The following is a 16,808-nucleotide window of genomic DNA, read 5'->3' on the forward strand; positions in this document are numbered from 1 at the left end:
GCAGGCATGGGAGGGCTCTGCCTCTAGGGGAGCAGCCTGTATCACATGGAATTTTGCACCACCTTAATCCACTCTAAAATGTATTCCAAGCAGTAAAAAATTTAATTTTTGATTAACCCATGAATGCCCATATTATAAATTTCCTGTGGTCCATATGCTCTATGAACTAAAATCAGAAGACATTTTCAGAACATGCGTGATTAAAAATATGGCGTTTTATCAATTAGTTTATCATATTAAATTATTTTGGTCACATGGGATTACTGATGTTTAACAAAGGAATGGAAAATCCAAATATGATTATTAATAAAAGAATGAAAATTACAAGTAAGCAACTTGGCACTGTTGGGCTCCCGAGTGGTGCAACTGTCTAAGCACTGGGAGATCACAAATATGATATCCGGCGATGCAACAGACATCTGTGGCCAGGACTGCAAGACAGTATAATTGGCCGCATTCTCTTTGCCAGGGTAGGATGGTCCTCCATCTCCCTCCATCACTCAGCATGATGCAGTGTCTGTTAGCTTGCTAACAGAATTGGCAGTTAGCGTTCTAAAGCATGTTGAGCTGTCTAATGTCACTGCGTTAGCGGCAGTTTGAAAAGATGCAGTGGCACTTCACATCTTGGAGTGTGCTAGCCCTCAACCTACCAGCTTGGTAGCATTATGTGACCGAGGAAGACCTAGTTAGCGGGTGGAATTAGTAAGGGCAAAATTGGGGAGATATCTGGATAAAAATCAAAATAAAATCTGTTATCTGAAATGTAAAATTTCATCACTAGACCAATCAGAACAACCAGGCATTTTTCCTTATCATACTGAATTCAGTTGCTGGACATTGTTTAATGTAAGAGTATTTACTTAGTAATTATTATTATTATTATTATTGTTGTTGCTATGTATGTGTGTGTGCTAGCAAGCCAGCCTGTGATGAGTTGAGAATCTATGAGCCAGAATGTAAACATAAAGACTCTGCCAAGTGTATATATTGTATATAGTGTATTATTATTGAACTGAAAGCTTAACTTCCACTTAATAAGATGTATATTTTAATATGGCATTTTAATACAACTCAAATGCTTACTTTTTCACAATATTTTATGCTGCATTATTCTGTTAAAATCATACCCAAGAATGATAATTCAACAATTTGAAGCCAGGGTTGTGGATGCATGCAAATGCATGTATGTCAAAGTATTAAATGAGTATTTGAAAAGCTCTCAGAAATATATATTAACTAGTACAGTACAGATTGATAACAGTAACACAGTGAAAGTTAAGGAATACTATATTATTACTCACAATCTAATTAATTTATTACCATTGTACAATATTCTTTCTGGGTTTTTTTGTGAAAGAATTTGCTTCATCCTCAGTTCCAAGTGTTCCCAGAAGCATCTTCCTTTTGCTCAGCATGCTGACACATTTTGCAGTACAGTACTTAACACAGAATGAGCCCCAGACCTTCATCATGGTTTCTTAATTTGCTTTGCTTTTGTCTTTCTAAGAACTGCACTTGGGAAGAGGCTGATTGCGTCAACAGGGCAGGAACCAAACCAGTTGTGAATGTTTCAAGAGGTTTACTGGGTGTGGTTAAGTCCTGTGAAAACACTGGAAACTTACCAAAATGCTTTATGTACAGTGGACCGTGGCACTTTAGCATCTCAGTTATGAAACAAGTTTTTTTAATTTTGCCTCCGAATGAAGAATTGGCTTTCCTGAAAGTTTCTTTTAAGAAACTATGCTCGAATCTCTTCAGTGTTCATGGGAAAATTGAGTGCCTAACTGCCACTATGTCTTGAGGAACACACTGTGATATGTGTAAGGTAGGAGACAAAAATCATTTCTGAGATGTGTCACTTGCTCTTTTTAGTGTGAATCACTCCAACTGTGGTTTACATAGAGATTACTACAGATGAATCATAGCAAGGCTGGCAAGAATTTTGTGGATCTAGCAGACATGCCAAATTTGTTAGAGATCACAGTATTTAAGCAAATAAGCTGAGGTGATCTTGTGATGAGGCTTTTGAATGCAAGTGAACAATGATGAGATAAGGTAAGGTGTGTCGAACAAAGTTCAACTGCATTTTCTCCATGTGTGCCCCCTCACATTAATTTGCCAAATGAAATGTGTGTCTGTAGAAGCTTCTGCTACCAGGAGGACTTAATTTTTTGTGACATGTCCTTGGATTTGAGAAAGGTGCTATATACATTAAACTTTTCATCATAAAATCCACTGAGCCCTTCCACGCATGTTGAGGAGGGTGGGAGGGACGTCATGTTTCAGCACTCCTTCAGTAGCTTGTGGATGAGTGACTTACGCTTGGACAAGATCACAGCACCAAAGGTCAGATGAAGGACACATGAACCTATGGTCTGTGGTGCCAAGCATGTGGTCAAGCCAGGAACCCTCGGCTCAAACTCGGTGTGAAACCCTAACCCACTGAGCCATTTCATCCAAAATGTCTAAGTGGTTTAACAAAAATTGTTAAAACAAAAGTGTCATTAAGTGTGTTTTTGCACAGTTCTTTTGAAATGAACCTGAAAGAGACCAGTTGCAAACACATCAGTGCTTTTTGTGTTCACAATGTTAGCAAACTTTAAAGGGGAGCTCTTCTTTTTCACACCATAACTTATCAATAAACCTACTTATTTATTTTATCTCTCATCATAATGGCAGATATAGACAAAATACATGCATACACTACATATATGACAAAAGATATATGTAATAGCTGTTGCTCCTGTAACAGGAATAACAATAATAATAGTAATAATAATTATAGTAGTAATAATAATAATAATGATAATAGTAGTAGTATTGCTGCTGTTGTTGTTAATTATTGTAGCACTAGCTAGCTAACTACCTAACTACTAAAGTTCAATAGCATGATTTACTACTAACATACTACTTACTTAAATCTGTATTTTCAACAGTGCATTTGAAAATGACAACTGCAACAAAAATGTACATGTAACAAAACAAAGTGCTTCTTTCAAAAGTACAAAGTGCCTGATACATTTTAATGTAATGTAAAGTACACACAAAGTACAAACCAAACACCTCTTTATGACCAGATATTAAATGCTGCTTTTCAGGGAGTTAAATGAAAAGTCAAAATCAGATTTTCTTAAATACAAATTATACCTATTGTTATGGAACAGCTGCCACTCTTTAAAACATTCTCCAGAATATGAACAATAATAAAAAACTATCAAAAAAAGCAAAGCAAAGCACCCTGATCATTACCTCAAAGGATGAGGTATTCTGGAGTATAATGCTAAAATATATCCAAACCTAAAATATACCCAAAAAAAAACAAAACAAAAAAAACCAACAAAAAAACAAACAAACAAAAAAAAATTAACCAATGAGACATTTAGCTGTTGAACCTGTTCATGTTGTGTAAAACCGATGACAGTCGTGGTTCTGGGTTGAGTAAGTGAAAGGTGGGTGTCTCCTTGCGGGAAATGGCTGCACCCATCACTTGAGCAAGCATGCGCATCATGGCTTGGACATTTTCCATCTAAGCCTGTCAGCATCTCTGCTCCTCCTCCATTTGAAGCGTAAAGGCTCATTTATGCTCCACATTAAATGCAGATACGGACAGAGCCTCTTTTTCGTTTCGTCTGTATTTGTGCACAGAACGGAGCAGTACAACCGGAAGTCGTAGGGGCAGTGTAGCCAATAGTTCACGCGAGACACGGTGCCAATTTTTTTTATTGTTCATATAAGTGAAAATAATTCTCCTTCCACATATCACAAAGTATTTAATAGCCTCACAGACACCACAGTCTACACTGGTGACTCTTCCGTGGTTAGTATATTCTTACGGCCTCCTCCACCGCCGCCATGTTTGTTGTTGTCAGATTTCTTTACTCTGCACTGCCCTCTAGTGGATGTACTGCTTAACGTCCATGCCAACGTAAAGGACGCATGGAGGTATGTGGGCAGCGACGGTTACATCGTTCTTTTTCGTACTTAAACGGAGGGTAAATGAGCCTTAAGGCGTTCTAGCCTTAATTCCATTTGTCGGTCAACTTCTTTAGTGACAAGAAGTTAAAGTTGTGCCTTTGTTGCTCAATTATTGAGCTCACCATGGAGGCCACCGCTGTGATGGTGCTGTCAGCATTGAAAACAGTGAAAGCTGTATGTGGTGACAGTAAGCCTCGAGGTTCTATGCATGAACCAAACACGAAGCAGACCCGGGCCACTTTGACCCATACAGCTTCACACTTCATGTGTCTTTAGTATCAGGATTATATCTGGATAAGGCTAGGCCACATAAAAAGCGTAAAAGCATCCACGATGCATTTAAGACAGATACTAATACTAAACCACTTCAGGAGGTGGTCTGAGACTCATTTGTGTCACATTGTAACAGTGTTAACGCATCCGTCTCAGAGCTGGTTAATGAGGAGCCTGGCCACTTTCTATTCCCCACGTTATATCAAAAACAGGACTGCTAAACAGCAGAGGGCGCCCGCGAGTGAGTCCTCAATGAATGGGGGTAAATGGCGCTCAACGGCTAAAAACGAAAAGTTAAAATAGTTTATCACTCGCCAAAAACGTTTCTTTAATTTTAGAAAGTAGAAGGATGTACTGTGTGTACTAAATTGTGTACTAAATAAAACAAAGAAATCTTACCTAAATATTTCCTTTTTTTCCACAGTAAACGGATTTTGGGCAGCAAAAGGCGGGCATTACTGTTAGAGAGTGATGATTGATTGGCGAGCGGAGCAGCTCATTGGCTGTTCGCGCTCACAGACGTCATGGACATAAACGAGGCGCCGTTTTAAACTCCCATAGCTCGAGATTAAAAGCTCTTAAAAATATAACAGCGGTGTTAAAATGTAAAATATTCATATTTCAACACTTTAACGACCTCGTAATTCGGAGGATTCAGTGTTATTTGAGAGAAGAATGTTCACAGGACAAAACGTATGGGGTTCTGAACATTTTTATTTAACACAGGGTGCGATAGAGACGATTTTTCGAAAACCCTATTCATTCTGCCCATAAAGAAAAGGAGCTTAGACCCGGAGTTCCTTATAGGGGCATAAGAACATGGTGCCGACTACAAAATGACAACACAACCACAGTGGTCTATGCGGTTGTGGACCAGACAAAACGAAATGCTTAACAGCAATATGGACAGACACTACTGTGCAAAACTAACTGTGGACAAAGAGTCTGAACAGATAAACAATTGGTAACTGGTTGCCACGTAATTTGCGTGTTCAGTCCGATCGGAGATGCATTTGACTACTAAGTGTAAATGCATGTGGCTAAAATAATTTCAGGGTACAATCCAGATAGTCCAGGGTGTCAGCAACCTAAAAGTTAAAAAGAGCCATTTTGTCCTTTCTACAAAAGTCAAACCTCTCTCAACATTTGACTTTTTATGAGGCTGAAGTCAGCTTTACATTCACCGGCTTCTTATTCCAATTTTCCCGTTCCACCTTAAATGGTGCCTGAGGCGCAAGAATGTAGCTAAGCACTTCACATTTTAAAGTGGAATGGGAAAATTCAAACAAGAAAAAGTGCAAATAAGTCCATTCATCTAAAAATTTTCGATGTTCATCTTCAATTTTTCTCTTTGCCTTTTTGTTAGCTACTAGCTAGGCAGAACTGTTTTCTGCATTGCTATGGTGACCAGCAGTCTGTGCGCCAGTCTTCAGGGTTAAAGGCTGATGAATTAGCAGGTGTAAACAGGATCTTTGTTTTTACAATGCACGATTCAAGCAGACCACAAAATGAACCACACAAACAAACTGAACTTTTTGGGTTTGTTTAGAGGGGTCTGAGTTCATTTTATGTGTTCACATATGCAAAAGAAACCATGACTCAGTGGTCTGAGTCCTCTTGACAAGCTGAAATGGTCCAAGTATGAGGACGTCCTAAAAGGCTGACATTATTCTTAAAAATCTTTATTAACTGTCTTTAACAGGCATAAATGTGGTGAAATAAAACATAACTGTTTGAAAAACCTTTGTCTGAATTGTCATTTTCCTCAAAAGTCAGCATGGTGTAACCAACATTTAAAAATCTGTATTGTTGTAATGCAACAAAAATACAGCAGTAAATTATAACACAAAACTTAATTATTTAGAAATATTTTTTTTTTTAACCAATAACTGTTACTGTCTGTTTTGACCGTTACTAGCGATGATACTGATTTGACGTCAGGTACCAGTATCGGGCTGATATTACCAGTAAATGCTAAATAAGAAAGAAAAAAGAATTAATCTGATCCAATCCTGCAAGAAATCTATCCTGAAATGCCACCCACTCATTAATGTAATGTTGTTAGCTGTGTATGTCTTTGTGCTTGGTATTGGCTGGGTTCAATATCGCTATTGGTATTCGGTAAGAAAAAAAGGGTAGCACCCCATGTCTATCTGCTACTGTGAGTTGTGAGACAATTCTTTTATTTTGAGATGTGTATAAATGTGGAGGGGCTATCCTAAACAGATGTGAAAATCGCCACAGTTTAAAAAAACGGTTGAGAATTCATGCAACAATCTTAATGCTAAATGCTGCATTAAAGCCGGAGAATGTGATTTTGTAGAAACCAGGAAATGTTAGCTACTTGTAAAAAAAATCTAACCATAAAAATCCCACCCCCAACTTTTAGCCCTCTTTCCAAAGCCACCCCCCACATGAATGCACACAGACTATGCACATTTACACAAAGGTTACATACAAGATAAACATAGCTTACAACGAATGTCCGAATGAAATGACTGGACGGGGTTTTTACAGTCCTGTGGCCTTCACAGATGATGTTTTCTTTTTATTATTATTGTCAGAACATGTGAATTATTTATTCCGACTTTAAGAGTATTTCAAGAAATACATCAACTACTCCACCTTTAAGTTTTTTGAGTTTTTTTGACAGCTGCTTTTGTAGTCACCCTTACTAAGGTTCATTTGTGAACTTTATGACACTCTCATACAGAATGACTTACAGTATAATCATGTCAGATAACTAATGTAGTGTTAGGTGTTTTTCCCAGGGATGCTTACTGGTACAGCATGACATGCTTGCAAGGAATCAAGTCTGATGAGTGGAAGGCAGAGGAGTCTTGCCCAATGACTCTCTCCCAAGCAGAGTATCAAATGCTGGTTGTTGGTTGTCTGCTGGTTGGAGGGCAGCAGTGTTAACCACTTCACCATACCAACTGTAATCTAAAGAGAAGAATTTATTTATTAAATTCTTGTTAAGACATGCTGTGTGTTCATTTAAAATACTAATGGTACCAATTAGGTATGCATCAATATCATTTTTTCCAGACTGAGTACAAGTACGAGTACATGGTTTTTAGTACTCGCCAATATCAATTCTGATACCATACTGAGTAACCTACTTAGAATTAAGTAGTTAGTAGTGTAATTAAGTGCAATGTACCTTAACAGTTTAATTATCTTGGATTGAGTAGCACTGCCATGGAGAAGGTTTTCAGAAAAGTGCATCTGTACACCTGTATTTTTCATAGTTTAGATCCTATGCTTTTCATCTGTCTCTTTCAACAACAGCACAGTAACTGCAGGAATCGCACCCGAAGTTAATTTAATGTAGGGCTGATTAGATACACTAGGGCTGAATCTCAAGTTGCCCCCTAATCCCTACTCTGCATGCTATGTGAACTATGAAATTTTGGCTTTTTCACACAAATAGTGCAGGATATGTCCAGTAGGGAACTGTGTGCATGTGGCTGAATCTCAGAAGTCTCTTTGTTAGCCGTTTCTTGCACTGTTTGGGTGCAGGAGCTATTATTTAAAGATGTATGTCGTGCATTGTGTAAGGAGTGGGGAGCCATTTGAGATTTAGTCTAGGTATTAAATGGTAAAAGTAATCTGATTATCTCATCCATAATAACATTAAATCACCAAGGATTGTTTATTTGTGTATCTGTATTTCTTATATTGTGTTTTTTTATTTTTGACAAATACTTTTTGGGCTACTTCCAGTTTCTTGTAGGTGGGTTTTGAGCTAACTTTGTATGGGAGATTTTTTGCTAGATCTAGGGCTGTGTCATTCAAAACAACTCGCTGCGCAGTCGAGTCCTGAGCCAACACGTTGGAAAACTGAGCTACAGTAGTTTTGCAAACTTGTGTACTGAAACTAAAACCAGGAAGTGATTTACATGGTAGGAAAATAAAGATAGAATGACTGTAGAGTCTATTTTACAAAAAAACACTATATTCAGTTTTATACTTTGCAATTCTATACAGTCGCCACAGTTTTGTTAGCCTATGTGTCTCTGTGCGCCTGACTGCCACGGACTCAGCAACACTTCTCTGTGCGAGCGCACCATCATTCACTGCCATCTTTATTTGTTTGTTCATTAGTGCAGCAGCCTACACTAAGCTTACGTCACGATATCAGATGGTATCAAATGTTGGTATCGGTGCATTTTTATGAGTATGAGTACGAGTAAATAAGCATGGAATTGGGCAGATAACCAATACCAGTATTGGTATTGATGCATCCCTATGCCAAATGGCATAAATACAATGTAGGCTGAGCTTCTTTTTTTTTAAAATTGGATTTTATTGGCAGCCTAACGATGAATGAACAAACAAATCTTTGTTAGTTAAACAAATGAACCTTAGTAAGGTTCATTTGCAGCTGTTTAGAAAACTCAAAATTCTTAATGCATCATGTTGCCTTGATATCTGAAGCTCTGATCCCTTTTCATGCACAAAGACACTGTACAGGTGAAAAGGAGACTACAGAGGCAGATCTACTCTTGGGATGCTGTTTGCAATGTAAATCATGCAAAATATGTAAAATTTGACAGAATATAAAATCTGGAGTGAAACAAGAAAAAAGACATATCACAATAAATGTGGTTAGTCAACTGACTGAATCTTAGTCAGTTAAAAACTACTATTGTTAGCCAACAAGTCAGCAATTTAAGTGTTTGTGTTTTAGAGTTCTAGTGTGTGTAAACTGATCAACTATTAAAATGAAAAATGTTTCTGAAATAAATGAGGGGAAACTTTTTTCTGTTCTTTTTTACTTTATTTATAAGAATTTCTGAAACTGTCCATATGAGAAATATGTTTAGGTGTCTTTATTTGGGAATTTTCCCCTACATATATGTTCCCTATAAACAGTCTTGTATTCATAAACATATTGGTTTATCCCTATTTTTCCTTTTTGCTCCTTTCTTTATTTCTGATCATTCTGTTAATACTTTATTTGATCCGATGTATACAGTGCCTTTTCATTGTTTATAAACTACAAGTGAAATGTCGAACAAATGGCAAGTATTTGGATTTAAATCTAACCAATACAAATAACATTACTGCCTTACAGTAGCCTCTAGTGACCTCTAGAGGTTTAATAGACGCTCAAAATTGTGGTAACGTTTCCGGGCATTTCTTTTATTTGAGAACGTAGGTCCGGCATTAATTATTAACACTTTATTGCTCTGAATTGGTTCAGAGTACAACAGTAATCATAGCCTAGATCTCTACATGACCCACAGCCATCTGACAGTGGGTACATCTTTTACTGCCAAAATAAAAGCCGGGAGCGAATGGATAGCGTTGCTCCGGGTCAGCTGACTACTCTTTTACACAGAAATGTCATATGACATCGTAGTACGTTTTTACCGCTTCAGCGTTTTCACTTTTTTTGCCAAACATTGCTGCCACGGGTTTTTCAGTCAGGGCTACAGGGTTTCTAACGCGTTAAAATATGCTACATACAGCCTTTACCATGTTTCAGACTGAGACCAAGCGTTTTCATTTTTTACTTCTACTTTTTATTCTTCACAGTGAAACGGAACAGGCGTACGCAGTGTGGCCAATGCCACAGCAAATGAGCCAGTCTACAGAACGCTATCCTGTAGATCCTCAGCTGTTCGCCTTCAGCTACGCCAGGGATTCAGCTGCGCAGAGTGGATGTTCTGTCCTGGATGCTGCTTTCGAAAGATACTTCAGCCTCATTTTCCCCGACTTTGTGGTCGGAACAGGTAAAGCTAACTCAATAGCTTTCCTTTTGGCATCTTGGGCTAAGAGGAGCCTGCATCTGCTGCTAGATTTGCTACAGTGACATAGGCTACATCCTTACAGCTCCATACTGCTCTTGTCTCTAAACCCACCTTTCATGGAATATAAGATACAAAAGACATCCTTCTGAAGAAGATGCCAGATCTTCCGAGTGTGTAATACTATTTTGTTAATTAATTTTTTTTAGGATTCCGTAACATTTGGTCAGAGCCAAAACCCTTCATATTATCAGTGAAAGTCAAAAATGGTGAATGTGATGGATACCCTGATGAAGGCTCAGATGAAAGCTGTGCGTACATGTATTTTTATGTCTTATTTTTGATGTGTCCTCTAAGCGGCACAACCATACCTATAATTAATTCACTTTTTTATACTGTTAACCAGTAACATGTACATGTACATTTTCCCTCTTCAGATAACCTCAGTGTATCTGCTGGTCAAGCAGTCTTGAAAGCAGAGTCAGTGTGGGGAGCTCTGAGAGGTGCGTCTTATGATTTATGCTGCCACATTCTGTGTTGTCCTTTTGTTTGGAAGGAGACAAATCTGAGCACATAATTTGGCCTCTTCATACATACAAGGCTGTGACCTGTTTAACCCCTTGAACTGTAGTTCCACATCCTAAGGCCTACTATTCGGTAACTTAATGGAAATAACGGAAAATGGTTTGGAGTTCCCGCTTTAAAGGTTTAAATGTTTTTAATGCTTTGAGTAACTATGAAGCTAAAAAACTGTAACTCATCTTTTAATTTTACTGAAAACCTGGGAAACGGCAACATTTGACTTTGGTCTTTTTGACTTTGGTTTGACACAACATAAATGGCATAAAACTAAAAATGAACTTTTCCTACGTGTTGAGGGAGAAATGCAGAAGGATTAAATTCATGATTCCAGATTTATCCTATAAGACAGTTTCATATTCATCCCCCCATTTCTTATAAAAACAGGACTGGAGTCCTTTAGTCAGCTGGTGTACCAAGATGATTACAACTTGGTAAGTACAATATGAAATTACAAATCTGTACATCATAGGTAGAGTGCCATCTTGATGGTCAACGTGTAAAAGAATATTGAAAAAAGACCAAACTTAACTAACAATTAACTACACCTATTTTTTGTTCTTACTTTATTTTTGCAGTATTTTGTCAATAAGACCGAAATTGAAGACTTTCCACGCTTCAAGTTTAGGGGTCTTTTGCTGGACACTTCAAGGCATTATTTACCTGTGCCTGTTATTCTGAAGACACTGGTAACCAGTTAATATTCTGGATACTCTTAATCACCATATGATAGCTGCTGACCTATAAAATGATTATAGGAAATTAAATGCCCTTTCTGATGCCTTTTCTCCTTGTAGGATGCCATGGCCTATAGTAAATTCAATGTGTTTCACTGGCACATTGTAGATGACCCTTCTTTTCCTTATCAGAGCCGCAATTATCCAGACCTTAGCAGCAAGGTACCCCATACAGATCTTACACATATAACTTTTTGGGGGTCTCTTGATTATTTACACATGAAAAATGTGATAACAGCATCTTGGCCCTTAGAATTCTTTCTGCAAGCCAAGTGCAAAATACCATTATTATTATACTGTCCTGTGCATACTGTATCAGTAATGATGTTTGGTGTTTTGTATGGCTTTGTGTTTGGTGCAGGGAGCCTTTCACCCGATGACCCATATTTACACACAGTCAGATGTGAGGAGGGTAATTTATCATGCAAGACTCAGAGGAATCAGAGTGGTGCCAGAGTTTGACTCTCCAGGACACACTCAGTCCTGGGGTAAAGGTATGACAAACACAGAGGTTTATATAGTAGTGAATAAAAAGAAATAGTGATTTTATGTATGTCAGTGTGTTTGTTTAACCATTTCTAAACCTCCCTGCAATAAAGGCCAGTATTATTTTTAGTCATCATCCACCACATTGTTTGGCTAGTACTTTATTATGTTAACGCCTACTATTATGTTTAATCAGTAACTAAATGGACTACAATTACTGAGTCACAATAGAGTTGTTTTTTAAGTTATAGGAATGTGTAATAAAAAAATAGGCCCACCTTTTAAGAGGTTAATTAGGTGTGCAAGGTGATGGGATTTAACAAATCCATGCTGGTGGTGTTGAGGAGATCTGGAACTAAACTTTGTTCTTCAATCTGTCTCACAAGAACACAGTAAAACAACAAATTATTATTACTTTTTATAGAATTGATTGATGTTTATTCACATTTATTCTAATGATATATGGAGTTTGTACAAGCACAAACACACCGCCATGATAAATGGTTTTAAATGTCAGGACAATTTTGCCCTGAAAATGCATGAAAACAAACAGTCTTGCAGGCAGAAACAGTGTCACAGACTAAGCATGATCTTGCACTAAATCACTCATTAATTTAAGACCAAAAGCAAAGTGTGTAAACTGTAATTGAAACCTCAGTGTTGTTGCTTTATTTTATCCCATACTTTGTCCTCAGGTCAGCCAGACCTGCTGACTCCCTGCTACAAGGGAGAAGTTCCATCTGGAACATTTGGCCCTGTCAACCCAACCGTGAGCTCCACCTACCAGTTCATGAGTGGCCTCTTTAAAGAAGTGACCTCAGTCTTTCCTGATTCTTATTTACACCTGGGAGGAGATGAGGTTGATTTCACCTGCTGGTAATAATGCTCAGAAGTTGCACTGCTTTTATATGACATGATTATGAAGTGTCTTAGGGCTTGGTTTTACACTGCCTAGTAGAGGAGTTATTACATGCATTATTGCTTTTGATAGGAGGTCAAATCCTAATGTGCAGGCATTCATGGCAAAAATGGGCTTTGGAAGTGACTATACCAAACTGGAATCATACTACATGGAAAAGTAAGTGGAATTCAGAAAGAACAGTACTGAGCATGTAACTGCTGATACAACACACCATAGGTGGCCAAGCTAGTTTCTCTCTGTTTATGTTGGTAATTAAATTTCCTGAGAAATAGACCCTGGAGTCAGATTCTCAACAAGCTTAACAGCAGCAAGTTGGGTTGCTACTTGAACTTATTATTTTAGTGATTTGTCAGATATTCTACAAGCACAGAATGCAGAGTTCCATGCCAAACACAGCCCTGAAAGTTTTACCATTACTAATAAACAAGAGCTGTGTGGAGTCCACACTTGCTGCATAGTAAGTTACTTGACATTTCACTGTTGACTGTTGGTAGTTGACATTTCAATGAAAATAGATGCACCAAAGTTCTCTTATAAAGATATTTGTATTCCACTGGAACTGGCAGAATTACTCATTTAAATAAATGTTTTACCCTTGACGTCCTCGACATCCACAGCAGTGTTTAAGTGCATAGGATTCAACTCATACATGTGACATTAAAAAAAGTTTTTTGTTTTTTTTTTGTTTGTTTTTTTTTAGCATTGTGAACATCACTGCTGCCCTCAACAAGACTTCCATTGTTTGGCAGGATGTGTTTGACTACCGTGAACGAGTAAGTGCAAAACTATCCTCTCCTTTCCTCCTTAAAGCTTATGCCTCCTCTTTCTATGTATGTATGCTCACTGTAAGGTCATCCTTTTCTTAAAGACGCTTTCTAATAGGAACGGGTGACGTATGTTCTAGCACAGGGCTCACTATGTGGTGGAGGTGTGGAAGGGGGGCTGTTACTTGTGTGAAGTGCGCAAGGTGACTAAGGCAGGGCTGAAGGTCATCCTGGCAGCGCCGTTCTACCTAGACCTGCCTGGACCTACGCATAACTGGGCCCGGTACTACAACGTGCGGCCTCTCGCATTTCAGGGTCAGGCTTTGAGTGCAGAGTGGTCCGAGTGTGGTGATGTTTTGCTGTGTAATGACTTATAGTTCAGTGCTGTGTACTTTTCTCTCTTTGCTTCAACTATGTGCTTTGTGCACAAGCATTCTTTGTTCTTATCTGTTTTCTCAGGTCTATGAAAGTGTTTACGAGTTCCATTGTTGGAATTGCCTTCCCTGCTCTATTCTGACTAACTTCCGTTTTTTTCAAAATGCCAGCATAATTCAATGATTGAGATGTGACATTCACTCGTTTCTGAGTGGTCTGATGTGCAGTGGCGCATTATAGAGAAACTTGCCAACTCGTATGTCTTTATAGTGGTGGTGCTAGGAACCAAGGTCTATAATGCAAAAATAGCATTTTTATTTGCCATTAAAAACAACCGGTTAACCTACAGATGTCTTCCGAGTAACTGACTGTAATTGATAATGGTAAAATAGTGGTAAATCTGGTAAAAATACATTTTTTTTGAGTACTGTTTACCTTACAACACTTAGTATGTACCTCTCCACTGTGATTTAAAAAAATACATTTAACGCCTCAGTAGCTTCTCAAAACTATTGTAAAACAGTGTATCAGACATAAGACAACATATTCAGAACCATTTAGTGTAATAACTGTCTGTGAGAGAGCTTTTAGAGGCATTAAACTCTTCAGACATTTGGTTCCTGTCACCACCATTGTAAACAATTTTGACTTCACATCAAACCACTCTGAATGCCTGTTTACACCTTAATGGTTTAAATGTGCAGAAATGTAAAAATGTAACGTAAGGGCTTGATATGAGCTCATGGGCTCATGAGCAAGGAAATCACTAAAGACTGCAACACATAGATTATGTGTATATACTGAGTTGCCAAGTTATTGGCCCGCACTTTGTACCTGTCTTAGTTATATCTAAACTTATAGGCCGTTTTATCAGCTACACCTACCATAAAAGTGCGCTTTGTAGCTATGCAGTTAAGTCTGGTGCTGCACAGTTTTTGTGGTCATTGGTCTTACAGTGGTCCCTTTCCACTGATGGACACGGCCAAGGGTGGCTGACAAACCACAGCAACAGATGGGCTACAGTCAGCAATTGTAAACCTGGTAGGTGTAGCTGATGAAATGCTGTGTGTGTGAGAGTGTAGGTACAAGATAATGAACTAGCAACTCTGTGTATACAATAATTTTTATCACCACCAGATGTCAGCAAAGGGTCAACTGTATATGCCCTCTGTAAAGTGATTGTGATCTCAACAATGGTCAAATACCCTCAAGCTGATATTAAAGTTGCTGTATCAGAGTGAGTTTAAAAGACTGATCAACTGGGTCCCAAAAGCAAATAATTTATGGACTAAGCTATAGGTTCTTTAGTTTGTAGAACAGGGGTGTCAGACTCCAATCCTGGAGGACCACAGCACTCCCGTTTGGCCTTCTGTCTCTTAATACACCTGATTTTAGTCATCCACTAGAAGACAGAAACCAATAGTCTATACAAGGCTGTGGCCCACCAGGGTCTGAACTGCACCCCCTTTGCTGAAAGCGTTAGATATATGGGCAAGCAGAGCATTACTCTTTTGTGTGTACTCTCTCAGATCCCCATGGACACAGTGCTGGAGATCTGGAAAGGAGTCCCTGCAGATTACCGTGCTGAACTGGGCAGAATCACACTTGCTGGGTACAGGGTACTGCTCTCAGCCCCCTGGTACATCAACCATATCAGCTATGGGCAGGACTGGCGCAATGCCTACACTGTGCAGCCCCAGAACTTCTCCGGTGTGTGGAGCTGCATATTCGGCTGGGGGCTACAGATAGACGGGTCTCCAATTTCAGTCCTTACTGGTGTGGCCTAGTGGCCTGGGAAGTAGTGGATTAGTTGTATGTGGAGAAGTGCTAGATTTGCATTTCATGATTGGTACTTGATGGTTGTGGTTATCTGTGCCATGCTTGTCATGAGGCATCTGATGCTAAATTTGCATCACAGCTTAAAAATCAGTAACTCTTTTAAATGCACAAGCACATAGTACTTTGCATGGTCTCAATTATCTGGGGTATTTTTATCTATTGCAGTACTGTCAGACTCCAGTCCAATAGTGCTGTAGTGTTTTGCCTGTTTTAACACAACCAATTCAACTGCTCATTTAAGTATTAAGCCTTTTATGAGTCAAGTTTAGTTACAGTTCACTGCAAAACTGCAGTGCTGTGGTCTTGGGTTGGGTTTGACACTGGGTTTGGGTTGGTGTGTATATACATTTAATGTGTAATGTTTGCCTAATGACCTACCTTGATGCATCTTCCAGTTCGCAGTGTTTCACGTTGACATACAGTGTTTGTCTGCTTATTCTACTCATATGTTGTGTTTAGGTACAGAGCAGCAGAAGAAGCTGGTGATTGGTGGTGAAGTCTGCATGTGGGGAGAATATGTAGATGCAACCAATCTCACTCCACGCCTATGGTGAGAGAGAGTGAGAGAGAGAGAGAGAGAGGAAACAAAAGTTTAATTATATTGTTAAAAACAATGGTTTCAATAATAATCAGCTGCTTTCAATTTTTTTTGTTTGTAGGCCCAGAGCAAGCGCAGCTGCTGAAAGGCTGTGGAGTGATGAGGAGAAGACCTCTAGTGTGGATAAAGCTTTCCCTCGCCTAAAGGACTTTCGCTGTACACTGATCAGGTACTGAGAATTCAGCACTGCAGAATGGCATATTTACAGCTGTAGCTAATGCCGTGGAAAAAAGACAACTATCACATTTTTTCTGTTTCTCTCTCTTTTTAGACGTGGTATCCAAGCAGAACCTCTATTTGTTGGCCACTGCAAACATGAGTATAGTGGACTTTAGAGTAAAAGGATGCAGACCGGAATGAACACTGAATATATTTTGCACACAGATTGTGCTTTCATTTTTTTAAACAAATAGTACTGTATATTTTCTTAACATTTTAATGTTTTTTTTCCTCTAATGCTGTGAATTGAATCTGAAAGAATTAAAGTATGAGTAATGACTTTGA

At 38.6% G+C, this 16,808-nt stretch overlaps 1 protein-coding gene across 2 annotated transcripts; it reads left to right on the plus strand.

Annotated features, from left to right (window-relative positions):
- Positions 1 to 9,591: 9,591 nt before the first annotated feature.
- Positions 9,592 to 16,808, plus strand: hexa (hexosaminidase A (alpha polypeptide)). Of its 2 annotated transcripts, XM_036576022.1 has the most exons (14): positions 9,593 to 9,989; positions 10,214 to 10,315; positions 10,442 to 10,507; positions 10,971 to 11,017; positions 11,162 to 11,272; positions 11,381 to 11,482; positions 11,682 to 11,814; positions 12,502 to 12,682; positions 12,798 to 12,884; positions 13,429 to 13,501; positions 15,397 to 15,577; positions 16,166 to 16,256; positions 16,366 to 16,473; positions 16,576 to 16,808. In XM_036576022.1, exons 1-14 carry the CDS (start codon positions 9,713 to 9,715, stop codon positions 16,637 to 16,639), a joined length of 1,623 nt encoding a protein of 540 aa, XP_036431915.1. In that variant the 5' UTR covers positions 9,593 to 9,712; the 3' UTR covers positions 16,640 to 16,808. The 2 variants fall into 2 exon arrangements, with proteins under 2 accessions (XP_036431916.1, XP_036431915.1); XM_036576023.1 differs by lacking the exons at positions 15,397 to 15,577; positions 16,166 to 16,256; positions 16,366 to 16,473; positions 16,576 to 16,808 and adding an exon at positions 13,633 to 15,389 and having other exon boundaries at positions 9,592 to 9,989.

The sequence above is a fragment of the Colossoma macropomum genome, unplaced genomic scaffold (genome assembly GCF_904425465.1).
Source record: "Colossoma macropomum unplaced genomic scaffold, Colossoma_macropomum, whole genome shotgun sequence".
Classification (NCBI taxonomy): domain Eukaryota; kingdom Metazoa; phylum Chordata; class Actinopteri; order Characiformes; family Serrasalmidae; genus Colossoma; species Colossoma macropomum.